This window comes from Oculina patagonica, chromosome 5 (assembly GCF_052425735.1).
Source record: "Oculina patagonica isolate OP01 chromosome 5, crgOcupat, whole genome shotgun sequence".
Classification (NCBI taxonomy): domain Eukaryota; kingdom Metazoa; phylum Cnidaria; class Anthozoa; order Scleractinia; family Oculinidae; genus Oculina; species Oculina patagonica.
This window is the reverse complement of record NC_135762.1, coordinates 4,329,247-4,355,926: the sequence shown is the minus strand read 5'-3', so window position 1 is coordinate 4,355,926 and position 26,680 is coordinate 4,329,247. Positions and strand designations below refer to the sequence as shown.

The window sequence follows — 26,680 nt, the reverse complement described above, 5'->3', positions numbered from 1 at the left end:
TTGTAAGCTGAACAGTTTTCCGCGGCGTGGCCGATGAGCAACTCGGTTCAAAATTGAAAGGATAGCGAAATTTCAAAAACTAAAGCTGTAGGTTAATGAACAAGTTTACACTGATACAAAGAAGACATAAACCGTGGACTTATCTTAACGAAGCACATGGAGGAAGAAGTCCGCCGTTCACCTCACAGTACAGTACGTGTACTTTGACGAACCAACAGTAAAATTATGGATGAGTCGGCTTGACACTTCTTTATATACGCGATTAAAATTCATTCCTCGCAGCCATGAGCTCGAGAAATATGTTCGATTCAAATAGAATACATTGAAGAATTTTTTGGAAATTTTTGTGAAAATTGTATGCCCTGAATCACTTCAAAAATGTTACAAGAAAAGCACGCACTCCAATTATTAATAGGGAATGTTACGCATCTTTATGTACGCGTTTAAAATTCATATCTCGTAGCTTTGGAAAATATGTGAAAATGCAAAATTTCAGAGATTTTTTTTTGCCGCGATAAAAGCACGCACTGCAATCATTAATGCAGATTGTTATTCGTAATATGTTCTGCGAATTGAGTATTTTGTCTTCTTTTTATAGACTGTAAGAAAGACCACTCGAATTTATTTCTTTATTAAAATCAACAGAGCATCACCAGTAAAGTATTAGCTGTTTCCGAATACGAGATTGATTCAGTTGAAAAATCCAGGCGAGCCACCTTAATATTGCAACACCGGGTTTCTCACTGGGATTTGGGGCATTTTTCATTCAATTAAAAATACTGAAAATTTCGGAAGGGGTACTGTGCAGACAATCCGAAAGCTTGGCTACGCCGCGAGAGGTTGTCCTCTTCTACGAAAATTTCTGAGAAAAAGAGACACCATTTTTCCTACATGTCAAGTCCGGCGCTCTAACCACTCGGTCACGCTGCCTCCCTCGGCCACGCTGCCTCCCTGCCTCCCGTTCCCAGGTTCGATCCACAGTACTTACTTACTTACTTAGGCCCATCGCTCCAGGTGGAGCATTGGCCATTGACAACACCTCGCCAGCGAGCTCGACTTTGGGCTTTTCGCACAGCTTCCTTCCAGGTGAAACCCATTAACTTAGCTCTGCATCCGTGTCGCGTCGCCAGCTGTTTTTGGGGCGATCTCTCCTTCTCTTCCCCTGGGGGTTTCAAGTCAGGGACTGGCGATCCATAGTAAATGAAGATAATTCGCAGAGGATTGTTTGTATGAATATCAAACAACGAGCCATTTTAAGATATTGTCATGCGATGTAAAAAGCTTCATTTTGGGATAACTTTACAGCGAGATTTCCCGTATATAACCGCAGTTATGCCAACACAAATTAAACTTATTTTACCCTACGCTATACGCTTTTAAACTGAAATCGATAAAAATGATGTACCTCTTTTATAAACACCGATAACTCCTCGTCGCACACAATGAACACACTCAGCACACACGTAAAAGTATTCATTATGTAATGTTTAAAAAATGAGCAGTAGTGTTTTAAAACCGAGGCGCAGCCGAGTGTTAAACTTGATAAAACACTGAACGGCTTAAAAATCTTCTAATGTAGACTGATCAACTCATTCTTGCACTAATATTTAGATTTGGGGTTATTTTGGCCTAGAAAATTGGACGTAAAGTTAAGCCGTGTCTTTATTAGATATAAAGACACTCATTAAACATTAATTTCTGTATTTTCTTATGAGTTTTTTAAGACTCGATAGCTTATCTCAGAACAGCATTTTGCATGCTCAACTTTTCACAAAATGAACCTTACTTTTTCGAATCCTTCAATTACGGCTGTAGTCTGTTCCACGTAAAAAAAGAGCTCGACGTTATAAACAGATGGCCTAGCAAGCTAGACGTGTGATCTTCCGATCTTCAAGTCCAAGATTCGTGAATTCAATGAGAATTTTCGTGAAAACAGTTTACTAAAGGTTTATAAATCACTTAAAGATAAAGAGAAATAAAATCGATAAACATTCTTTAGCATTAAACTCAGCAAGTTGCCACAGAATATACAAAACCCTCTAACAACAATAGCAGCGAGCAGTCAGAATTCTATATTTCCTAGAGACAGAGGCTAGCCAGAACTCCAGCCAGCTACTTCAAATTCGTGAATTTACCTAAAATATATGCGTGATTCGTGATTTGATGGGGGAAAAGATCTGTTATTCGTGATTGGCACCCCCCCCCCCTCCCCCCACGCTTTACCACCCTGTCGTAAGCCACCGCTTATTAGGCGTCCACTTTTCAAAATAGCAAAAAAAGAAAAAACACAAACCACGCCTCCGACCCACTCGCGCCTCCCGTTTTGCGCTGGCGTCCAATTTCTCGCCGTTCTTTTCCAGCGCTCATCGATCGAAAAAATCTCGTAGGCGATCGCAATCACTTTTAGGGTGATGATTTGAAGTTTTTTTACCTCCGATAAGCGACCATTTCTCATGATCCAAAGACACCAGGAACGACACTTCACGCGCCATACGACTTTGGAATTTCGAGAAAATTTTCCCCAAGCTATAACTCTTTCCTGTTGCTGACTAACACATAAATAAACGTTAATAGGTAGCTTTTTTAAACTTAAGCGTAGGTGTCCCCAATTAGTGGTTGCACTGCTATTCTTTTTTGACATTTAAATAAAGTTATTATTTGTGAAAACCGCTCTTTTGGCTTTAAAATCTCGCGTTACTTTCTCAGCCAATCAGAACTAAAACCAAAACCAATCGTGACTCGCTCGCGCACGTTTTCCCGCGCTTCGTGCCGGTTACAGGTATTTGCTTCGAGTTTTGATTGGTTCACTGGATTGTCCGTGTCTTTTATGATTGGCGCTCTAAATAGAAAGTCTAAAGTGGGAGTTACTGGAATCCAGGAAAACTGGTGACCGTTTTCTGAGTGGGGGGGGGGGGGGGGGGGTGCACGCTTTCCCTGAAAAGTGTTAGCGAGATTGACCGATTTCCGTAAAACGGTGGAAACCGGTCTGGATCCCCGCATGGAGCTTCTCAATCTGACTGTTGATAATTTATAGCAGGGGGATTACGACTATTGGAGAAGACGGGAGGATGAGGATCAGGAGGAAAGGACAAGATGGAAGGGGGGGGGAGGGAAAGAGAAGACGGGAGGAGGAAGAGGAAACGAGAAGGCAAGATGACGAAAGGGAATGGAGAAGGCGAGAAGAGGAAAAGGAAAGGGAAAAACGTGAACAGGAAGAAGAAAGGAGAAGACAAGAGGAGCAAGAGGAGGAATGGAGAAGGGAAGAGGAACAAAGAATACAATGGGAAGAAGACGCAAAAAGAGATGAATGGTACTAACGACGGAGGTTGTGCTGGGGGCAAGTGACAAAGAGAGTCGTGCAGGGATTAGACTGTCCACAGCCTCTCGATTTTTCGCCTCCCACCCCCTTGCTTCTTCCGTTTTGCGCTGGCGTCCAGTTCTTTCGCCGTTCTCACCGCGCGCTCATCGATCGAAAAAACACGAAAAAATAGAGGGCTGTGGACAGTCTATGCAGGGATAACATTTTATTGCTAGAGTTCTAACACAATAGAAAACAATATTTTAATGGCCTTATCTGGCGAAAAGAAACTAGCTACCTATCATGTAAAAATGTTTCTCAGTTATACATTGATACAAGTTTAAATTCATTATTTCAATTTCATATATGTCATGACTTTTTCTAACACTACTTCTGCACACAATTAATTAATGACCTTTCATTGGCAAAAAAGCAACTTAATTGTGGGTAATACCCACCCTAGAATCAATCTAAAAATATTTCAAGACCTAAACTAGTATAGCTTCAACCTGTCTTGAAAAACAATTTTATACAAACATCATATGTTCCTAAAAATATCAGTAATTAAATTTTTAAACACCATTTTCTGAGCAAATTACAATGCAAACTATACCAGCAAATATATATATAAGCTTTTGCTGCTCTGATATTCAATATTTTTCATTAACAAATTGCATATAATAATATCATATAACGTGAAATATGTTTTAAATATGAACGTTGATAACAAAATTAACGCTGTATCAAAGTCACTGTTGCCATTTGTATTAACTATATACTTTTCAATTCCATCGCCACAACAGATTTTAGAAAAATAGTCAACACCTTTGATATGTAAATATATGCCTGTTGGATACTCTAAACAACTAACAGATATTCTGAATTTTTTTTCAAACTAGCAGAACCTTGGCATCTCCACTTGACTTATCCAGTAGAATCAATTTCTGGTAGTCTTGTGGTTATGAAATGACATTCTTTAACCGGTCATTACCACCCTCTGCCTCTGTTTCAAATCAAGTCTATGTGCAAAACCATTCAAATGAAAATGAGTTTGATTTGCATGAAATTGGACCTGTAAATGAAACTCATTTTCATATGAATGGTTTCGCACATAGACTTGTTTTGAAACTTAGGCAAAGGATAACTCGGAAATAGCTTATTACCAATGTTGCTAATGCAGTTGCGGCTGCAATTCAGTCTAACAGATGTTGATAATGAACGTTTTGCAAACTCTAAATTAAAACAGTAGCATAGCACAGTGACTTAGTAATAACAATCTCACAATCTTAATATCTTCTTTCAGGCATTTTAAACCCTGGCAGCGCATGCACAGCAGTTTCCTTTTGCATCAGTTATGAAAAGTCGAACATTAGTTTGAAGTCAAATATTTGTTCATAAAAAAGCAGTTTCCAGATCAAAATTCCATGGTCTAACATGCAAAACGCTTGAGAAATCTCAGCAAAAACTTGTTAACGCTACCCTTGTGTTTACAAAAACTGTAACAGAGTTGGGGTATGAATATTTAAAATTATCTTTTATGACTATCTTCATATAACTTTGACACAACCTGCATATATATGTACTTGGATTTCTGAAATATTAGAATCTCCCAGGAAAAAAATTATTACCTTTTGCCTTTGTGCATTGCTTATCACATGTCAAAATTGTTGAAACAAGATGCACAACACAACATCTAATGGAACAGCACTAAATGTTTTTGGCTTAAATTTTTAGTAAGAATACAACAACTGACCCAGGTTACAGTATGAAGCCTTTTTCACAAAAAATAGAAAACAGGTTTATGATTGAAGTATTAAAAATTGAAACTGCCTTTAAATTCAGTGGTTACCATTGACAAACCAAGATTCCGTTGAACATCGATAAGAGTCAACAGCTATAGGAAACCTAACTACATGTAAGTTATTCTGTTATGGGATGTCTCTTTTGTTTGATTATAAAAATTATGCAGTGAAAATGTGTGGGTCCAGAACAAGACCTATGACTATTTACCCCAAAGAATAAACTTTATGTAGGGTTTCTATTGTATTAAATATTTTTAACTACTACTATTGAAAATTCTGTATTATGAAATGCTCTTCCAATCAATCAAATTCTCACCATGGTCACTCATTGTGCAGTCAACTTATAATCTGAAAAAGCCAAGCTTTCCGAGCTCCCCTATGAGCTAAGGAGTGATGCCCAGAAAAGGCTCAATACAGTGAACCTTGGTTATCGTAATTCGGTACATAAGCTTTGTTTTTACACACTAGGCCAAGCTAGGAAATTCAAAATTTTTTTTAAGTCCACAGAGTCATAAAAATTATATCTTTGTTTCTAAAGACTCATTTGAGCCTTTTGAGTTTGCCGTTTTTCCTTCTCTTGATTTCGATGAACTAGCACTATAAGATGAACTTGCACCTAGCTGCTTGATGCCAGAGAAAAACCCACGTTTGCCTGTCACCTTTCCACGTTTCTCTTGACCATGAGAACCACTGGAAGTGAATGCACTTTTCCCTTTCTGCTTCATCTTGTGAAGCAAGGAAAACTGCTTGTGTTTACCTCTTGGAGACGGCTTGCTTGCAACCACATCGTCTTCAACAAGGGATGTCCTAACAGGCTTTTCTGTGTAAGGGGGTGGTTTCAATACGTCCAATTCTGACGTGTATGGTGGGCAGGCTGAATTCCATGGCTCCTTGATCGGTTGAACAGAATGTAAATCACGAAAACTGGCAGAGTAGCGCCTTTCTTCTAAAATTTCTCCATTTGGTCCAAGCTGATGCGTCGAACCTGGTACTCCAAGCTCCTTTCTTGAGGCAGCAGGAGATTCAGAGCTGTTTGAAGAGGAGACGCTGTCTGATCTTTGAGGCTTTTCTGTAAGGCTACTGTTTGACACTGTACTGCCGCTCTCTGATTGCGCTGACGACAGCTTCCTCTTCAAGGTACTGGTGAAGTTTCCATCATTCATTCTCATCACACTGAACGCTTCCAGGACTTTTGTTACTCTTGTATGACCTGGCAATACAGAGAAACAAAGACAATAGTTTACAACAATGGCATCCATTAAAGCTTTTGATTCAATCTGTTTGGCATTTTGACTTCATTTGACATTTTGATGTGCACTTGAGGAGGTGCAAAGGACTATGGGGAGGTACAACAGGTTTTTCTGGTATTTTTTGAGGGAGGGGAAGGTCATAAATTTTTGCCAGCATTCTTTTTTTTTTGGGGGGGGGGGAGTTATGATTAACAGCTTTTACAATGCTTGATATGGTGATCAGAATGGAGGGGGGGGGGTTGAAAACTAGTTTATTCACATCACCCAGTGCCATAGAATTTTTTTTAAAAAATTCAAAGCCACCCCCCCCCCCACAAAAAAAAGAAAGAAATCAAATAAAGCAAAGCCTTGTCAATCAAGAACTAATAATGGCTTTGCAATAGGAAAAACAACATACAGATATCCAACTTACCTTATTATAGGAAATTAACGATACATGTAATTAACATGAATTTCAAAAATTCCCGTTAATTTCATGTACCAAGTAATTTACATCATTGTTAATTAAAATCACACTATTTTCCAGCATTGTTATTAAAAGACACCTTTATTTCCGGAAAAGTTATGTTTAACCGACATTTACTTCTCCGTCAAAGCTGCAGGAATAACAGAGGCAGTGGAAAGCGCAAGGATGGGATGTATTCCATCCCTGGATCCATTCATTTAATATTAGTCACTATTTGGTCTGTTTAAGTATCTCTGTTGTGTATCACTATGGTTTATCAGAATTATACCGGCCTCAAGTTCTGTTGTTGGACGTTGTTGTTTTGTCTTTGAAATAGCGCAGGTTGCAATAAAAATTACTACGCATCAAATTCGCGTTAATTAACTGCATGTAAGCACACACCACACGATAATTCGCGTTAATTAAATGCATGTTAACATGAATTTTCGACAATTCGCATTAATTTTATTATGCGTACATTTCGTTCGCGTTGTTAAAATGCTTTGTTATATTCCTATAATAAGGTAACTCAAAAGCTATATTACAAGGTAATCAACCTTTTACCAATACAGTGCCCATTTTTATTGTTTTAAAAGGCATTATGTTCAGGGGGCATGTTAATATGTATTTGGCCCCCTGGGCATCCCATAATAGCTATTTCAAACAATAGATTTCAAAATGGCTGTCATGTCGGTAAAAAGGTCTGTGGTGAAGAATATTATTCTACATGACACAAGCGTGGGACAAAGAAAAAATCTGAGTCCCCGACGGGAATCGAACCCATGGCCTCCCAGAATACCGGTTGGGCGCTCTAACCAACTGAGCTACGTGAGACTCGCTGTGAGCTGGGCCATTTACTAGGTTGATATGTGACACGCGTCCTGCATACTGCTAGGATCAGCAATGTCGAAATCATCAAATTTGTAGTAAATAATAAAGATGGTAGATTTTAAGCTCGGTGATAAATAGTGAAGAATATTATTCTACATGACACGAGCGTGGGACAAAGAAAAAATCTGAGTCCCCGACGGGAATCGAACCCATGGTCTCCCAGAGCCCATGGCCCAGCTCACAGTGAGTCTCACGTAGCTCAGTTGGTTAGAGCGCCCAACCGGTATTCTGGAAGGCCATGGGTTCGATTCCCGTCGGGGACTCAGATTTTTTCTTTGTCCCACGCTCGTGTCACGTAGAATAATATTCTTCACTATTTATCACCGAGCTTAAAAAAAAAAATCTACCATCTTTATTATTTACTACAAGGTCTGTGGTACACACGACAATATTTTCAAGATCACTAAGACTTTTCATAGGTACTTACCAGCTTCATAAGCAACTTGCATTGGAGTTCTTCCGAGCTTGTCGGCATGATTCATGTTAGCATCATGCTCAAGCAAAATCTGTACAACTTCGTCATGCCCTTCCTGAGATGCAATACAAAGTGCAGTGGCACCTTCCTGTGATGTCTTGTCAACTTTTGCACCTTTCTGAATCAACAACTGTACTGTAGAGACGTGACCCTTCCATGCCGCTGACATCAAAGCAGTGCGTCCTTCACAATCGGCATGATTTATTTCTGCACCTCTGTCAAGGAAAAGCTCCACTAACTCGTAAGCACCCTTCCATGCTACCGCCTGAAGCGGAGTCCTTCCTTCCATGTCCTTGCTGTCAACAAAACCTCCGAGATCTAACAAAAGTTCAACCATCTGCTTGTTCTCTTCAATGGACACGGCAAAGAGAGGTGTCCGTCCAAGACTGTCCTGGTGATTGACGTCTGCTCCAAGACTGACCAGGTGTTGGACACACGCCTCGTGTCCTTCAATGGCTGAAAAATGAAGTGCTGTGCGTCCGTCAGAGGATGCCTGTTCAATAGGTAAACCATGCTCAATAAGTGCCGACACTACATCAACATGACCTTCCTGTGCTGCTAACATCAGTGCAGACCTTCCATCTGGATCAAGTGCATTGATGTCAAGGTTTGCTCCTAGCAGTGACACGACTGCGTCTTTGTGACCTGTAAAACAAAATAAAAAAAATAATGTTTAAATTACACACTATCCAAAGTGTTGACATGTTCTTTCGCAACCTTTTACCCTTGCTAATAACTCTATTTGCTCCTGATTGAAGATTTGGTCCTTTTGCTGTCAAGAAACATTTTTTGATTTGAACTTTTGATGTGCACACAAACTATACATTATATGAAAGTTACTTCTTCATAAATTCTAAGTGAATGGTGTAAAATGACAACAAAAAACAAGCAAAGGCGAGCCCACCAATTTAAGAATTTGGGGGAAGACCTGAAAAAAAATTCAGGTACTGCGATACTGGTGCGATGACTCATGTGTACCAACTTATGAGCTATGAAGCAACACATTGGAACCCACGTCATGAGCTAGCCCCTGGGGGGGGGGGTACTCCCTATAATGGCCTATACGGGGAGGCTCCGCCCGAAAGGGGTAATTTTTCAAGCTCCGGGTATATAAAAGGGTAGGGATTTCAGAAGTTTAGGTATATGAAAGGGTAGGGAAATCTGCCATAATAATATTTTAAAAGGCCTTTACATTAAATATTTCGAGCAGACGGAACTTTTGGCTGTATCGTCTTAATTTATTAAGCGCTACATAAAAATGACAAGAAAACTTCCCGTTTTAAGTAAATGTTATGTCGTGTAGGTATATAAAAGGGGCAATAAAATAAAAGGTATACAAAAGGGGTACCTTTTCTATCAAAATGGTATATAAAAGGGTAAGGGGTTAGATCTCCGGGCGGAGCCTCCCCGTACAAAACTTTTTCGAGTACCCCCCCCCCCCCCCCAGGAGCTAGCTCTGAATTTTTTTCCAATTTCTTGGAAATTTTCAAAAATTTTCTTGATTTCAGGTAAGTTTTTACCCTTTTCTTCAAAAAAAAAAAATAACCTGCCTAATTTATTTTGCACAATCTATACCATCTTCCATGACTTTCCATGACCCACACTTTAAATTCCATGACTTTCCGAGCCTGGAAAATGAAATTCTAAAATTCCATGACTTTTCAGGTTTATTCATTATCCGTACGGACCCAGATAACAGAAAATACTCGGAAGCCATGGATATATAGTTGGCCAACATCGAAGTAAAGCAGCACAGGGTTGGAAATAGCTGTTATTGTAGTTGAGCCTGCGATAATATATTCTTTTGTTGAGAAGGTATGCGAACGAGGCGAAAGGGTCAACACATCGGTTAAAACAATGCAGAATGACTCTTAAGCCTCGTATATGTGTCAACCCACTGGGAACTGCAATAAGAGCTATTAGCACTCGCCCACTCACCCAGGCGAGTGTGAAAACAGTCGGGCGAGTACAAATCACGGATCACTCGCCCGGTTTGGCGAGTATGATTTTCAATAAATTATTCAAAATAAGAGTTACCTTTTACTTTCCACTTTACAATAATCTACTCTATCTACAAGCCAATAGCTTTCCAACATTTTGAAATCTCCGACAAGGCAGGCAAGGTTGTGTTTGCGTTCGTAAACAGACAAAAATGGCTTCCGTTTGGTGATTTTTACATGATGGACTTGCTTATAGAAAGTAATACCTCTGGTCATAAATAAACTGACTCGTCCACCGAGCCGCGAAACAAGGCAAGATGGCTATTTTCCCGCCTCTTTTTCTGTACAGTTTCAACACAAACTACAGGAATTAAGAATACGTATCAAATAAAACTACATTTCAACTTTTGAAGTAAGTGTGCTCGTGTTTTTGTCGTGGAGTAAGGTCTATTTTTGTCGATTTTTCGTTAAAGAAATAAATTTCAGTCTGTATCGCGATCGACCACCACGGTAGCAAAGCGTGATAAAACATGATTAAAAATTTAAGTTGTACATTTTATAAGTGGGCAGAGGGGGACTAAATTTTCTCTTTAGGATCTTGGGCGAGTGAAAACTGATCTGGGCGAGTGCAATTTGAAGGTCACTCGCCCAGATGGCGAGTGCTCCGAAATTTTAGTTTCCAACCCTGCAGCATCTCTATTTTTAAGGAAATGTTACACTACCTTGATTTGCAGCCACCATCAATGGGTTCCAGCCACTGTGGTCAGCGCGGAACATTGAAAACTTGGGTGATGCCCAGGCAGAAGGATCTGGTTTACCATCTGAAATAAAACATGACATTCTTTCTTATTCTCCAAACTGATCAACATCAAATTTCTCCTCAATACATTTCTAAGGGGACAGACCATGAACGTAATGGCGCTTAGGTAAATATCTAATTGGCACAACTGTTCATCAGAAGGATACCTTAAATGCGTGCAATTCCACAATTATTTCGGCTCCATTAATACAGTGGCTTCATTAAAGGGTCTATGTCACGGAATTTAACTGATTTTTGAACCACCAAAATTTACATTTGAATCGCGGGAAACCTAAAAATAATTGTCATTTTAATTTATTAAAAATTGCTAAATTAGAGCACTGAAACTGTTAAAAAGCATCTTTGGCTGCGGATGGCAAAGATGGAAACGGATTGCAATATGAAAAACTTAGGCAAACGTTTTCAAGTTGTTTCTGTGCGTCCTCGAAATATCGATGTTTATAGCCATAACTTGATTTCTATCCTCTAGATGTTCAAAGATTTTTTAAGGTTGAGTTGCCTACCACTTACCGTATTTCAGAACAGTTTAGACCAAAAATCTGCGAAATCCTGGTGACATATTCCCTTTAAAACTGGGTGCAATTCTCCTTAATACATTATACAGGTAAGTAAGGATAATATAAAAACATCAACTAAAGGACAGTGCATTGATTACATTTATTGACAGTATTGACTTCTCTTCAATTTTCTGAACAAAAAACCTTTGCCGGCTAATAGCAATGAAAGTCAAAATGAAATTATATTTTCCATACATGTACCGTATTCTCTCGATTTAACGCCCCCGGCGTTTATTACAAACTTAGGCTGGTAGACCCGGCGTTTATTTGACTCTTGCAGTTTATTCGAGCCCGGTTTTCATAATGCAACGGTTTTTATTCATTATTTTTGGCAAACATGTGTCATGCTAATATACCTAAAGCTTATTACACCCGAAATACGTAGCTGAGGGGCTTACTTTCAAGTCCACTTCGGAGACCCAGCGTTTATTCGGTACCCGGCGTTTAATCGAGAAAATACGGTACATTACAAGACAAAATTTATCTCATCATTTAAAGTTATTGTAACATACAAACCTTCTGCTGTTGCCAGAAGCAAATCAACAATGTCACAATGACCACTAGCTGCCGCCGCAAACAGAGGTGTCCGTCCATTTCTGTCCCAATGGCCAGTGTCTGCCCCTGCTTTTATTAGCAACTTTGCAACATTGTAGTAACCCTCGAGAGCCGAAACACAAAGAGGTGTAATGCCATCAAAATCAGGATGGTCTACCTCGGCACCACGGTTTAGAAGAAGATCGACAACAGCTTCATGATTCTCACTTGCCGAAACACAAAGAACAGTCACAGCTAAAGCAGTTCTGCCGTCATTGTCTGGGTGATTGATTTCTGCTTTGTGATCAAGCAGTATTTCTACAACTTTCTTATGACCCATGTAAGCAGCAGCTATAAGTGCTGTCCGTCCCTCTTTGTCAGCAAGATTTGGATCAGCTCCACGCTGGAGGAGCTGCAAAACAACATCACTGTGTCCACCCCACGAAGCTCCACGCATAGCAGTGCGTTTATCGTCATCAGCCAAATCTACTTGAGCTGAGTGATCCAGCAGAATTGACACAACGTCAGAGTGCCCTCCCGAGGCTGCCGCCCTTAACGCGGTGCATCCATCATCAGCACAATGATCTACTGTCGCACCACAGTTCACAAGAAGGTACACAATTTCACTGTGTCCTTGTCTTGATGCTAGCATTAACGGTGACTGCCCGGAAGTGTCTGAGAAATTAACATTTGCACCATGTTTAATTAGAAGCCGTACTACGTCAACATTTCCATTAAATGCGGCATTGCATAACAATGTTCGACCAGCACTGTCAACACGATCCACAGACGTTCCCTTTTCTAGTAAGGCCTTGATAGAATCCTCTGTCTCTGGTGCAAACGGAAGTAGAGAAGCTTGTTCCTCAAGTTCGTTAACTTTAGCACCAGCATCAAGCAAAAGTTGTGCGACCTCTTGGTTCAGTGCATCCGTGTTAAGCTGGATGTCTGTGATTTGTGTTCCACTCCAGAGAAGCCACAATGCAAGATGGTCTTGCGTGAAAAACTCTCTGAAAGATGCCCGACTTAAATGAAATGCAAGTTGGTGTGGATGCGCCAGTTGTTGTCTTTGAGAGAGTTGCGTGTAATGCAAGGCTAACATTGCGTGCCCATCTGCCGGATTGCATAGAAACTTTGGAGTGCAGTGCTTCACGTCTAAAAGCCACTCTGCAAAAGATAGATGCGAAATACTCTTTGCGCCATTATTATCAGTAAGGATATGGTGTGACATCAGGTCAAGAGTTTCCAAGAAGCTTTCTGTTGTTAGTTCAGTATCTTTTGTCCAGACTGCTTGAAACATTTCAGAATCGGTTAGCGGCCTTTGAGCAGCTAATATAACATTCAGTACTGAACGAATCTTTTCAACTTGCTCCTCTGTGAACAATCTGTTACAAAGCCACAGGTACAGACCAGATAGTGTTCCTGGGATGTCTTGGGTCTCGTCCAGGCTGAAAAATTCATCTACGACTCCATCCAACAATTTTTCCAGGTAGAGAAGGCAGCCATTACTTTTAATGTGGAGCTGGTTGAATGCTTCGGCCGTTTCACGAGTCAAATGTTTTCTCAACCTCGGTTCGTCGTCCAAGCGATTCAAAATGTACTGCTGAATATCTTTGACCACATGTGCTTTCCGAAGATCGTCTAGAGTGAACTTTCGGAATCCTGTAAACATCCTAGTCACCGTTTTCGATTGCTTTCTTGCACTCACAACCAGAAATAGCCACGATGGCAGTAAATCGTGATGTGTGGCCATCAATTCGGCAACAGTGCGGCTACCAGATGAAACGCCGGAATCGAAAGAATGTAGGTACGACTCGTCAATGGCGTCTACCACAACAAGAAAGATATCTTGAGGCGGAGGTAGCGCATTTAGAGGAAGCAGAATCCCTTCTTTGAACGAACGATCTGGGTTTCGAATGCACTGTTCACTTTTGAGATGATTTTGAATTTGAGGGTCGCTGAATTTGGCAGCGTACGCTTTGAGCTCTTCTGCTTCAGCAAGTTGCTTTGCAAGACTCGAAATGAAGTCCGCCACAGAAACAGAAAGCGCATTCTGGGCTTGGCAGAAATGGTGGGCCACAACCTTCTTCGATAACTCCACCTGAACGCCTTCTTTGGCAGTTGGAGACACAAGTTCACGTAGAATTGTCGTTTTGCCGGAGCCTGGCCCTCCTAAAATAAAAGCTCCCTTCGTCTTGGTATCTTCTTGTTGTTTTCGTCGTTCCAGGCAAGCGTGGATTTTTTCGTAGACCCATTCTCGGCAGTAGAACGGCCTGCGATCGTCACCACTCCGCGCCATGACTAAGCTCTCGTTCAACCTCAAAACAACACGGTTCGTAAAAGAATGTTAAACATGCTTCCACGCTGTAGAGCTAAGCCAGAAGACTTGCATTGTCAACGTCCGAAATTCCATACAACACGGATCGACCGTTTTGCTGCTAGCTACCGGGTCCCCAGGGAACAGATATCCATTATATGTATGAAAATGTGACATGTTCTTGAAATGTTGTCATTTAGTGTTCCGGCCCAGTGCCCTCGATGTGGCACAGATATCAGCCCTGAGGCGCATTACACGCGGATTATCACTGTTTGGCTTCGCTAAATCAGTTCAAAATCAACAAGCCTAGTTCTTTGCTGGCTGATTAGCATCACGGATACAAATATTTTTATCATGAGAATAGAATCAAAGGTTTTCTAACACCAGCTCTATTCCATCTTGGGGGTTTGTTAATTTATGTGATAATAGAAATTGTACACTTTGATTGAAAAGTTTAATTTCGGAAGTCGAGATTTGATTGGCCAATTAGGCGCGACCCTGCATATACAAAGCGCTGGAGAGTGGTGAACACAAATAGCTTTGAGGGTGTTGAAGTGTAAATATTGCCCCAAACTATTCATTTTGAACTAGGGCTTTGTTCACAACATGACCACGTTTAAAATCTGTTTAGCTATCGGCAAACAAATCACAAGCTGATTTTTCCTTGCGCCTTGCTGTGTAAAGTCATATGAACTACGGGAAATTAAAGATAATTTTAAGGGCATTTTTAAGGGCTCTTCAGAAAGTTTGATATCGTTTCTTATTTTGTCAGCAAGGCCTTTGTTCGGCCCGATTCTCTGGCGCCACGACTGATGTTCAGAAATAAGTGGATGTCACAGAAAGTAGCCAAAGTATTCAATTAAACTAGTGTTTCTCTGATATTGCACTCACAGATAAATTCACCCTATTAACTCGATCTGAAAATAGAGGTGGAACAATATTGATTCAAGTGCACCGCTAAAAATAATATAAATCGATTTAAAATTTGCAAAACTGTCGCAACGTGCGGTCGGTCGGTCGGGCACTTCTGAAGTACCCGGTAGCCCCCTGGGGAAGTCCCCGGGCGTCTCCTGAAATGAACCCCCGAAATGAACTCAATTTTAGAATAAGGGCGAGGCCGTTTTGCACTGGGTTGGGTTAATACCGGAAGCCCATGCAACAAACTAGAAAGAACAGATACAAAATGGCAGAAGTGTTACAATAAAAGAATTAAGGTGCGACCATTCATTACACGGCATAGTTAGCAATGCCGCGAAGTTGCTCAAAAGTTGCTCGCAAGTTGCTCGAAAAGATCAAAAGTCTGCTTTTGAAGAAGAAAATTTTCCAGACATATGCTAATTTCTCTTTGAAGGTAAATTTTCTAAGCATTTTCATACATGATTTATTTCCTTAAGAACAATCGTGAAGATACCAATGACGTCATGTTTGCTGACAAGTTTTAAATGCTGAATGATCCGAATGTTGAAACATGTTCTGAACTTTCTCTGAAATCTTTGGCAAATTTCGTTAATCTTCGAAGAAGTTCGAAAAATGCTCGGAAATGTTCGTATGACCTTCGAACAACACTCGGACAATCTTCGGAATTCTTCGGTCCATAAATTGCAAAAAGTTGCTCGAAAGTTGCTCAAAAGATAAAAAGTTGCCCAAAAGTTGTCGAGTATCTTTGGAATAGCCTTGGCATAGTATCAGAAATGTAACACTGAGAACTGTACAGGTAAAGAAGAACGCAAACAGCCGTAAACAGACCCTGTTGTAAACGGTCACTTGCAGTGATGGAATTTTTCGCTAGACAGAAAGTTTTCAAGTGATAAAAATTAGTACTGACACGAAGCCGGAATTTTCTCAGATATTTTTTTTACAGTACAGACACCAGTTTAATGGTATTAGCTAGGGTCAAATCTCGACAATATATAAAACTTTTCAATGCGGGGAACCACAGTGTGAACCCAGTACTTTTTGTTGTCAGATCTCTTTTGTAGAAGCTTGTAGAAATGCTCGTATCGGACGTAACAGTGACGTGTCCTGAGCGTGTAGAAAAACAAATTAAAATGTGAAGCTGGCACTACGGCAAAGGACACTTTCAATGGGCCAATATTACAACTTGTGCAACAAGTCTTCTTCAGGGCCAGTGCTACAATGAAAGAAATAACGGTTCGGGACCGTTATTTCTTTCATTTCCTGCACTGGCCCTAAATTCTCGACAGCTCTAGGAGCTCCTGACTGCTCCTGATTCTCGGCTAATAAAAACTTTTCACTGACTAAAAGTTCTTATCTGATGGAAAATTGTCGACCGTTTTTTTAAAAAGTCTTGGGAGATAAAAATTTCTCAGAATATACATGTACTGTACAAAAGTGTTATCTCGCTGGAAAAGGGAGAACCTTTGTCCCATCACTAATCTGCGATCAAGTGTTTTGTTTTGTCGTTTTTGTTGTTTGTTTGTGCTTTTTCCTGTTTTTTTTTTTTTCTTTTTCTTTTTCTTTTTTTTATGAGACGCAGTGAGGGAGGGTACGATCACAGTTACCCCTCCGGGGTAGCGTTGGGAAAAGTACGTACGAGGGCCACGTACGAGAAGTAGAAGTATCAGCCCCAGGCCCCTTCAACTTGCGCGACATCCGGGCATGTTGTCAGCATAAAAATTAAAACGACGAAAGACTTTGGAGTACAAGTGCTACTTTTGTAGTTTTTGTGTCACCATGGACCAGATTTTAAGAGGAATTGTGGCTTCAAACCATCCTGAAAACGTCAAGAAGTCTTTGGTTCAACAACTCGTCTCAAAAGCCGGTAATAATGTGCCGGAGGATCAAAACAAATCGATCTTTGAAATTGGAACTGAATGGATGACAGAAGAAAACTCGCAGTTTCTGAATGAAACTGGAAGACTTTTGCTTACCACGTGGGCAAAACGGCAAAAGGACGTCTTTCAGAAGTATTTCACTGAAGGATTTCTCCTGTGTTTTCTTGCTGAACGCGAAAAATTGTCCGTGAGTTTCATCGAATATCTGCGGACTTCATTTGATCTTGTACAACATACCCCACAAATATTCTCTTTGTACACAGTCGTTCGCCACAGAGCTCATATCTGGGTTGAAAAGAACTTAAACGCAGACTTCTGCGCGGCTGTGGGACGCCTTTTAATCAAGTATAACCATTGCTGGCCCGTTGGTGAAAATTTACTTCAGTTTAATTTGTCACTGATCAAAGCTTTGAGCAAAACTGAACTCCCTAAAACTTCGAAAGAGGAAATGAAGTCATGCATCCAAAATGGTGCTGTCATCGGAGCTATATTGAATAGAATGTGGATAAAGAATCAAGCTCTTCTTTTTCCAGTTTTGACTGAAATTTTTAAGATTATTTCCACGGTTGGTGGCGATGCCTCTGTGGCAATTGCCTCCGTTGTACAGTATTTTTCGACTGATATCATCGACTCTGCTACAAATCTTGCCGCTTCTAATCCTTCTGTGACTGATGAAAGTCTGGCTCTATCCCTCAGTCGTATGATCAACTGGCTTTCGTGGCCAGGCGCAAAGAAAGTAGACCAGTGGATTATTGGGTTCCTAAAGGCTTTAGCAAGTGCTAAAAAACACTCAATTCTTATCTCTGTTACACTGAAAGAAGTTTCTCAGGTAAGTTTATCTAGACTGCCTTCCTAAAACAGACAATACCTTGTTCCCAGAGGTCTTGTTGTTCTTGACCTTTTGAAGCAAAGTATTTAGCCTTTATTTACGCATCTGTTTCCTTAAGAGAGTAGAATTAGCTAAACTGGATTAGTAGAGATATAAACTTCACATTTTATGCTGGCTAATGTTTATTTTTTCAGTAGCATTTCTTCAGTTTATAGCTGCATTGTAAATGGTTTATAGCTCCGACTGTCCAATCGCCCCTATTTCATCAGGATTACCCTAATTTTGCTTGAAATCCCGAATCCTGACCAATATGCGATAAAGATAGGGAAAATCTCTATTTTGACATCTGTACCATCATTTTCATTAATTAAATTGGCTTTCGTTACTTTTAAGGGACTCTTGCTATATAGGGAAAACAACTGTCCAGTAAATGCACACGCAAAATGGCATAGACAACAGTAGTACTACGCAAGTGATACAGTTATCAATTTAAAAAAAAGTACTGCCCTCACTAACAAATATAAGCTAACCGCAAGCAAACTGGAGTGAAACTAACCACAAGGAAACCGGAGAACAAACATTAAATAAAATAATTTGTTGTTTTCCGCGTACATCGCTTTTATAGTTGTTTGCTTTTTATTTTCAAGTCCCTTAAAAGTAATGAAAGCCATACTTACTTCCAGAATTGGCGTTTTTCATACCCTCAGTTGTTGTCCAAGAAAACTAGACATGGAGTTTCAGAGAATCAAGATATTTAATATTTTCTGGGGTGAGGGCATGCCCCCAGACCCCCCTAGTGGTTGGCACCTTTGGCCCCCGGACACTCCATTTAATTTAACACAATATTTCATGCTCAAAAGGTTGGACAGTCTGATAGCTGTTCATTCTCCAAGAGTGATAACAGAGAGACACTAATATAATAAAAAAGCAAGGGAATGAGGATAATTATACTACAGTCGAACCTCAATTATCGGGACCTCAATTATCCTGATTTCTCAATTATCCAGATTTCTTGATTATCCGGACTTCCTTCTCTGGTCCCAATTTTTCATGAATATTAATTAGTCACATTCAAGACCAGATATAACTACCGTAAAAACCCGCAGATAAGCCGCACCTTTTTTCCAAAAATTATCGCTCGAAAGCGGGGGTGCGGCTTATCTGCGGGAACATTCGGAAAAGGTGCCGTTAATTTTCGTTTACTGATGCTAATTTATGGAAAATTATGTAAATTAAAAACATAAAACTACAAGAGAGTACCGGTCATTGCTTTTGCAAGTTTGACAGCTCCTATACTGTTTGCAGTGTCGACAATGGCCTATAACTTTAACAGTAATATTGATACTTTTACAAGCGAGAAATACCACGAGTATTCACGAGTAAGATGGCCAATTGTTTCTTTCTCATTTTGCACTTTGATGAAAAATTTGTCGAACTGATTACAAAACTCTCTTTGGCTCCCAAATCTCTTTAATTTGTCAATATGATAGATTTAAACGTTATTTCAAGGTGGTTTACCTGTCAAAAAACATTGGAAAACCTCTTTCAAATCGAACAACATTTAATACTTGGGCAGGCAACTTCCTTATTCAGTTTCTACTAGCCATAAAAACATTCACACAAATAAATTTGCTTCGTGTCTTTGCTTACTTGTATTATACTAAAGTTTACAAGACAAAATGGCAAAATTCAGAATGTTGTAATCGATCTATGAGGTGAAAAACATCATAGCACCACATCTAGTCGCCAGGCCCATTACGAAAAGACGCATGGAACGCCTGGATCATTAATATTCACACTTTCCATTATCTGGACTCTCGATTATCCGGACTATATAGCCTAGTCCCAACGAGTCCGGATAATTGAGGTTCGAATATATATGACAAAACTGCATCGAATCATGTCAAATTTACAGTTTTCAACTTTTGAAGAAAATTTTCCCGGTGAGCATTAACTTTTGATCTGCAAACTCATCACAAGTCGTATAAATCTATTTATTCCTCCACAACTAATTTTTCCTTCCTTTTTTTCTGTTTAATTTTCCCTGTAGGTTTTCAGCAGATTGATATTTCCTGTAGTCCGTGAGCCCACTATGGTCGTCCTATCGCATATGCTGCTGAGCTTTCAACACTCTCCTCAAGCATTCCATGAGGTAAAGTCATTTTGATGTACATCTTCAGTTGCTAAAATAAATTTTATATAGTGACTTCAGTTTAGTGAACTGAAAAGACAATCCTTAAAGAAACCATAGTGTCCCATTTCCTACTGCTATTTGGTGGTTGACTGACCAACTGTCCGATCCAATGACCGACCAACTGACTGACCAACTGACCGACCGACCGACCGACCGACTGACTGACCGACCGACTGATCACCTTCCTGCCTGACTGACTAACCATCTGACTGACAGGTGATGTGACAACTTTTCATTTGGCTGGAGAATTTAAGCATGACCCTTGCCCTTAAATTGTGTTTTGCTCGACATTTTACGTTAACAGCTTTTTCTATCCCCTTTGAATTCCATCTAACGGGTAATAAATCTCCCAGTCACTTCATACCTCAAAATGGTGGTTCCAGTCGTTCAAAGGGAGAATAACGCTATCCACCAAGTAAATCGCTATCCAGTGGATAGGGTAGTATGTTTTGTCAACACTTATCCACTGGATAGAGTAAGTGTTACTACTTATCCTCATCGGGCCCATCAGGACTCTTGAGGCCAGAGAGTTAGTGTTATCCACCCTTTAAACAACTGGGCCCAGGTGTTTTTGTTTTGTTTTGTTTTGATTTTACCAGCTTCTGTGTTGTTTTCTTAGATTGTTGAGCATGTACCTGGCCTTGTACAGAATCTTAAGAAGGAAGACAGTGTATCATCACAGGCTTGTCTGCAAACACTTGCAGAACTCATGCACTGCCTCATGTATCAACATACAGGCTTCCCTGAGCTGTATGGACCAGTCCTTGACAGTTTGCAGGTACAGTGGAACCCCGCCTTACGGCCACCTCGTTAATACGGCCACCTCGTTATTACGACCACTTTTGTTTGTCCCGGCAAAATGCCCTTACATTTTCTTATAATAAAACCCCGTTAATGCGGCCACCCCGTTAACACGGCCAACGGCCACTTTCTGAAAACCCAACCTGTACAATCCTTTATAACTTTATCCCGTTAATACGGCCACTCGAACCAAATATAGCCCTTAATAATTGACCAAACAAAACAAATACAGTACTTGGGAAACAATATTGAATGACACTCTTTTATTCAAACCACCTGTAACTTGTCATTTAATTAACTTGTGTGGTTTTGTGGTAAACTAATCACTGAAAAAGAAATAAACTTACAAACAGTAACATCAGCTTAGCTAAATAACAAAGCGATTAAGTCATTGTGCGTGTAGTAAAAAGAGAATAAAAACGAAAGTCACTGATTTTTTTTCAATATCGTGAACATGAAAGTCAATTGATGTTACTCATGTACAGTATTATAAGTCAGAAAAGTCGAGACCTTTATTTTGAGATAGCCTAGCTTGTTCACGTTTCCTTTTTTCAATCCAATAATGTTCATTTTTCCATGCATGAATTGTAAATGTGCTGATTTAATCTTCATTAGTTTTTAATGATAGTACTGTATATTTGCAGTCGTGATGTTAATTAAAGAACAGTTGTTTAGAAGTACAATTGTGATATGTATCTGTCAAGACGTCACTTGAAGTAGACCACTCATAAAATTTGACCCTATCCCGTTAATACGGCCACCCCGTTAATACGGCCAAATTTCCATGGCCCGTTGGTGGCCGTATTAACGGGGTTCCACTGTATTGTGACCAGTGAAAATAATTCACTCACTCAATCAATCAATCAATCAATCAATCAATCAATCAGTCAATCAATCAGTCAGTCAATTTATAACATTTATGTGATAAAAGCAGCTAACAAGTTGATACAGTCGTGTTATGAAATTATTAAGACATAAAATCTTTTTACCAGGTACATTAAAATTATAACAAACTAAAAGCTATTTACAATTATTTATTACAATTATTTCTCATGTAATAAAGGCATTCTAAAGAGAGATTGAGCTTCGCATAACATTTTTTTCCCAAAGATCCCGCATTTGCTAGTTGTCATTTTCCACTTTAAGTGAAAGTGTGTTATTCCATAAGAATTACCAGAAAGTAGCTTGCGTTTCCCCCTGTAAATGAGGTCTTTTATTGATGTTGATTTTGTTTTTACCAGGATTTACCAAAACCTTCAGAAGTGATGATCAGGAAGTGGCTGGCTCAAAGTGCATGGTCTGCACAGGCTGTTAACATTCCACTTATTGGATTTACTCCAAAGTCTGAAACTGGAAAAGCTGGTTTAGTTAACTTGGGTAACACTTGCTATATGAACAGTGTGTTACAAGCGCTCTACATGCTTGACGAGTAAGTTGACAATCACCTTTGGAAATATGGTCTTAAAATTAAAGTCTTAGGGTATTTCCGGTATATGCAAGTTTTTATCAGAAATTTCACTTTTCTTCCTTTGCAGTTTTTAAACTTGTAGTTTTATTGTTTGTTTTTTTACAATGTAAGTGTCTGATAAATTGTACATTTGTTTGATTAATTTACAGATTTCGTTACATTATATTTGGGCATCAATCCTACCCTCATCAGCCATTGCTGCGTCATTTGCAGGAAGTGTTTGCCTTTCTTTCTCTGACACAGGTGAAGTATTATTTTTAGTGGCTTCTGAATATTATGAAAATTTTGAGGGGCTGGGGCATGGGTTCTTTTGGTTATTTCCAAAATAAATTCCAACCTGGAAATGAGATGAAGGGTAGTGTTTAATGTATTTTGAATGAATTGAAGGCCATGCTACATGTGAAAGACAGAGCTTGTAAGCAAATTTGAGTGAACAAACCTAGAAAATAACATAAAACATCAATGTGAAGAAGACAAACATCAATGTAACACAGTTTTGCACTAAAATAGGAACTATTAACAAATGAAATGAAAAGTCTAACTGGCTAGGAAGCAAATCCAGCATTTACTACAACACGGCGTGGCACCCCCCAGATTTGAAGGGGTCTCACACACTGCAACACCAGTACATCATTGATGAACCAGTTACTTGAATGATAGTTTAGACAGGAAGTTTCTAATTGCGTTTTCTAATTGCGATGTTGCTTGTTTTTTGACAGAGATCTGCCTTTGCACCTTCAAAGTTCCTTCAGGTAGCTCGACCTCCCTGGTTTGCCCCAGGTACTCAACAAGACTGCTCAGAATTCCTCAAGTTCCTTCTTGACAGAGTAAGTGAAGAAGACAAATCCCTAAGCAATAGTAACGAAGATGAATCACTAAAAACATCTCTCGTGGATGACACCTTTGCTGGAAAGTTACTGGTGTGCCTGTGCTGTCGCAGGTGCAACAACACCTCTTGTAGAGAGGAAGTGTTCACAGACTTACCACTGGCGTTCCCACAGGCATGTGAATTAGAAGGCAGGGTGGTACCTGTACAGGGTGATGATGTGTCATCAGATAAACAACCTGTTGAACAGGATGAAAGAAGCTCAAATGCCACTGTAACCTCTGAAAGAAGTCTCAAAGGGGGCGACATTACTCACAGCATGGCTGCATCTGGATTAACATCAACTAAGCCTACTGAAGATGGCGACACTGTGGCTGCAGCTTCATCACACAGTGCTGCCTCAGCAGATAGCTCAATGTCTTTTACATCTGGGCCAAGTCTGCCTACAAAACTGCATGGGTCAGGCTCGAGAGCCGACGCCCCACATATATCACTAACAGAGTTACTGGAGTACTTTTTTGAACCTGAAACTCTTGAAGGGTCCAATCAATACCATTGTGAGCAATGCAACAGTTTACAGGATGCAGAGCGTAGCGTCACCATTTCCAAGGCATCAAGCTTCCTTGTGTTGACGCTGAAGAGGTTCGCATACAATGTTCGGACGCAACAAAGGTCTAAGATATTACAGAGTGTTTCTTACCCTCTTGTTTTGAAATTACCTCATGTACATCAAAAAGAAAGTGACTGTAAAAAGAAGGTGCAAGATTGTGTTCCAGATGTTAACAGGGATACAAGTGGCGACCTCATCAGCCCCTCATATTTAAGGAATAAAAGAACTAAACAAGAACATGACAACATGGCTGACAGTGCTAGTAGTGACAATACCTTGTCAACTTGTGATGAGAAACCAACAGCAGACATTGTGTACTCTCTGTGTTCAGTTATCGTCCACTCTGGGACTTCATCAGAGAGTGGACATTATTACTGTTATGCGCGCTCCTCAGCACATCTGATGGGTGGGGAAAGTGACGAAGGTTCGAGTTCTAGAACAAGTGATCAAGACACATGGTTTCTCTTTAATGACAGCCGTGTTTCTTACTCAGCATTCAGCACCTTCGCTGATGTGTCGAGACGCTTTCCAAAGGACACTCCGTATGTGTTGATATACAAGAGAGTCAGCTCTTGTGCCACAGTCATCCCAGTTGAGAACAGCAGTGATATGCCACAGGATAGGGTGATTGATGGAGAGATTAGACAGGAGCTGGCTGATATTGTCAATCGTGACAACCTTTTATACCTGCAGGTCAGTTCTTTTAACCCTTTTGCTCTCAAAAGTACCATAGTTCAAAAATCACAAATTTCTGTTTGCAACGTGAGGAAAAAACAAAATTGATAGTACAACCTGTAAGTGTAGCTGCTCAATTCACCGTATTCATAAATGACGGAACGAGCGGAAGAGTTTGGGTCGAGTACATGAAAGCAAGGCGAGTGCGAACCAAACCAAAACAAAGCAAAGTATTGGCCGTTCCGAGGTTGCACAGGGAACTGGGGCGAGTTTCAAATTTTAAGTAATCGATAATCTGATACCACCACATGAAAGATCACGGTGAGATTGGTCATTTGACCAAGTTTGATGCCTCAGGATGAACAGAAACGAAGTTATGGACCTTGGAACATGGTTAAAAATCCATACAACGTCTCTGAAGTACTACTATTTGTTTTTCCTGGACATATCTCGTTGGTTAGAAAGCGCGCGACCCGCAAAATAAACCGCCTGTTCTGCAGGCTGTTGTAGCGAGTTTTCAGTTGTACCTTATTTCGCGGGTCTTTGATTTCGCGTTTTTTTTTTTTGAGAATCGCGAATAACGCGAAAATTGAGTCTCTCGAAAATAAGTAACAATAAGGTAGTTTATAGGTCGGCGCGCGGTCAGGATTCGGGATTGGGGCAGAAAAAGTGTGACTGTCACGGGGAAGAGTAAAGTGGCCGTTTCGGCTGAACAGACACTCTAATAATGAATATTTTTTCTATTTTCAGGAGCGCGAGCGTCAGGCACTGAACACTAGTAAACGAAAAGCATTCTTAAACATCTACCAGCCTCGTGATGATGACGACGATGACAGCAACAGGGGTCCCCCCGGGAGCTGCGGCAGTGGGCCGGGATTTACTACTCCTTTTAACCGGTTTGTCTTCTAGTTGATCTGGTTAAACCGGTTTACACTTCAAGTTCCATAAAAAAAAAACATTTGACTTGCTTGTTAGTCAGAAATAAAGTATTTTTGGTGGAACCGTTGGCTGTTATGTAAGCTGCTTTTTCCTCTTACTACATCCAGTCAAACAGGTTTCCAATTTCGAAATACGAGATTTTGCTGTGCATGTGCTTCGCTGAATGGTGTTTATATTTTCTCTTTAGAGCGGTTTTCAATCGAGTGTAGTAAAACCAAACCCAAAGCAATCACTCTGGCCAATCACAAAGGACACAGACAATCCAGTGAACCAATCACAACTCGAAGCAAATACATGTAGCCGGCACGAAGCGCGGGAAAACGTGCGTGAGCAAGTCACGATTGGTCTTAGGTTTACTTCTGATTGGTCGAGAAAGTGGCGCGAGTCGTTTCAACCGATCACTAAGCGTGGTAATTTTAAACCAAAGCAAACGCGAATTACTTTCAACACTCAAATGAAAATCGCTCCATCGCATAACCAAAGCAAACCTGGAGAAGAGTAAAGGCCTGGCACCGTTGCTTCTCGCGGAGATTAGATTGATTTTTGGCAGCTTTTTATTGGCTTTTCAAACTCTCGGCCAATCAAGCAGTAATTCGTCAGCAATGTCTGCTCTGCCAAGTGAACTATTAAACTTCAGTTGGTTTTCCGTTGCCCAAACAATGCGAAAATCAACGTGAAAAATCTTTATTGAGTCCAAGAGTGCGGCGCGTTATGCAATACTAATCTCGTACCCAGATGTCTACTTACCACGGTACTGAGTAGTTGAGAAGATCTGGGTACGAGATTAGTGCAGTACTGAAAGGAGCGTTTTAAACAAAGAACGATAGCGCCTAGTATATTATATATCTCCGGCTTTAACTAGAAATTAATTGCATTGTACAGCGTAAAAATAGAAAAAATGCCTTCAGTTCGTGGGAGGACCAGTTTATGATGTACAGATTTAGGGAAAGCTTTCATCAATGTTATGGGAATCTTCATTCTCTCTTTATGTAAAATGTTGTAATATACACAAGGAAACCAATCAAGCTTTTGCCGCCCAAGCTTTTCATGTATTTGTAGCTTGATATGGTACTTGACTTAACCCTTTGCAACTGGGAGTTGAAGGGATAAATTTTGATGTAAATTACGTTTTCATTTTCTTTTAATTGTTTAATTTTGATGTAGAACTGTACTTGTAAGCATTAAAGAGAAGTATCGGGATATTTGTACTGGTTTTA

General features: G+C 40.1%; 2 protein-coding genes across 2 annotated transcripts; one reads left to right on the top strand and one right to left on the bottom strand.

The window, feature by feature from the left end:
* Positions 1–3,419: 3,419 nt before the first annotated feature.
* LOC144653823 (uncharacterized) lies at positions 3,420–14,499 on the bottom strand. The gene is made up of 4 exons (XM_078513928.1): positions 11,995–14,499; positions 10,824–10,922; positions 8,114–8,806; positions 3,420–6,310 (listed from the first exon to the last, which is right to left on the bottom strand). Exons 1-4 carry the CDS (start codon positions 14,306–14,308, stop codon positions 5,619–5,621), a joined length of 3,798 nt encoding a protein of 1,265 aa, XP_078370054.1. The 5' UTR covers positions 14,309–14,499; the 3' UTR covers positions 3,420–5,618.
* A 2,465-nt stretch (positions 14,500–16,964) lies between these two features.
* On the top strand, positions 16,965–26,663 carry LOC144654903 (ubiquitin carboxyl-terminal hydrolase 38-like). The gene is made up of 7 exons (XM_078515143.1): positions 16,965–17,950; positions 20,001–20,102; positions 20,764–20,922; positions 22,187–22,374; positions 22,563–22,656; positions 23,133–24,542; positions 25,275–26,663. Exons 1-7 carry the CDS (start codon positions 17,021–17,023, stop codon positions 25,431–25,433), a joined length of 3,042 nt encoding a protein of 1,013 aa, XP_078371269.1. The 5' UTR covers positions 16,965–17,020; the 3' UTR covers positions 25,434–26,663.
* Positions 26,664–26,680: the final 17 nt, after the last annotated feature.

Excerpts from the sequence above, each read along its gene's own strand:
- LOC144653823 (XM_078513928.1), bottom strand. The coding sequence starts at position 14,308 with ATGGCGCGGAGTGGTGACGATCGCAGGCCGTTCTACTGCCGAGAATGG. Across the intron at positions 10,923-11,994 it reads GCTTCTGGCAACAGCAGAAG|ATGGTAAACCAGATCCTTCT; the intron begins GTTTGTATGTTA and ends GTTTTATTTCAG. Across the intron at positions 6,311-8,113 it reads GCAAGTTGCTTATGAAGCTG|GTCATACAAGAGTAACAAAA; the intron begins GTAAGTACCTAT and ends CTGTATTGCCAG.
- LOC144654903 (XM_078515143.1), top strand. The coding sequence starts at position 17,021 with ATGGACCAGATTTTAAGAGGAATTGTGGCTTCAAACCATCCTGAAAAC. Across the intron at positions 17,951-20,000 it reads CACTGAAAGAAGTTTCTCAG|GTTTTCAGCAGATTGATATT; the intron begins GTAAGTTTATCT and ends TTTTCCCTGTAG. Across the intron at positions 20,103-20,763 it reads CTCCTCAAGCATTCCATGAG|ATTGTTGAGCATGTACCTGG; the intron begins GTAAAGTCATTT and ends TTGTTTTCTTAG.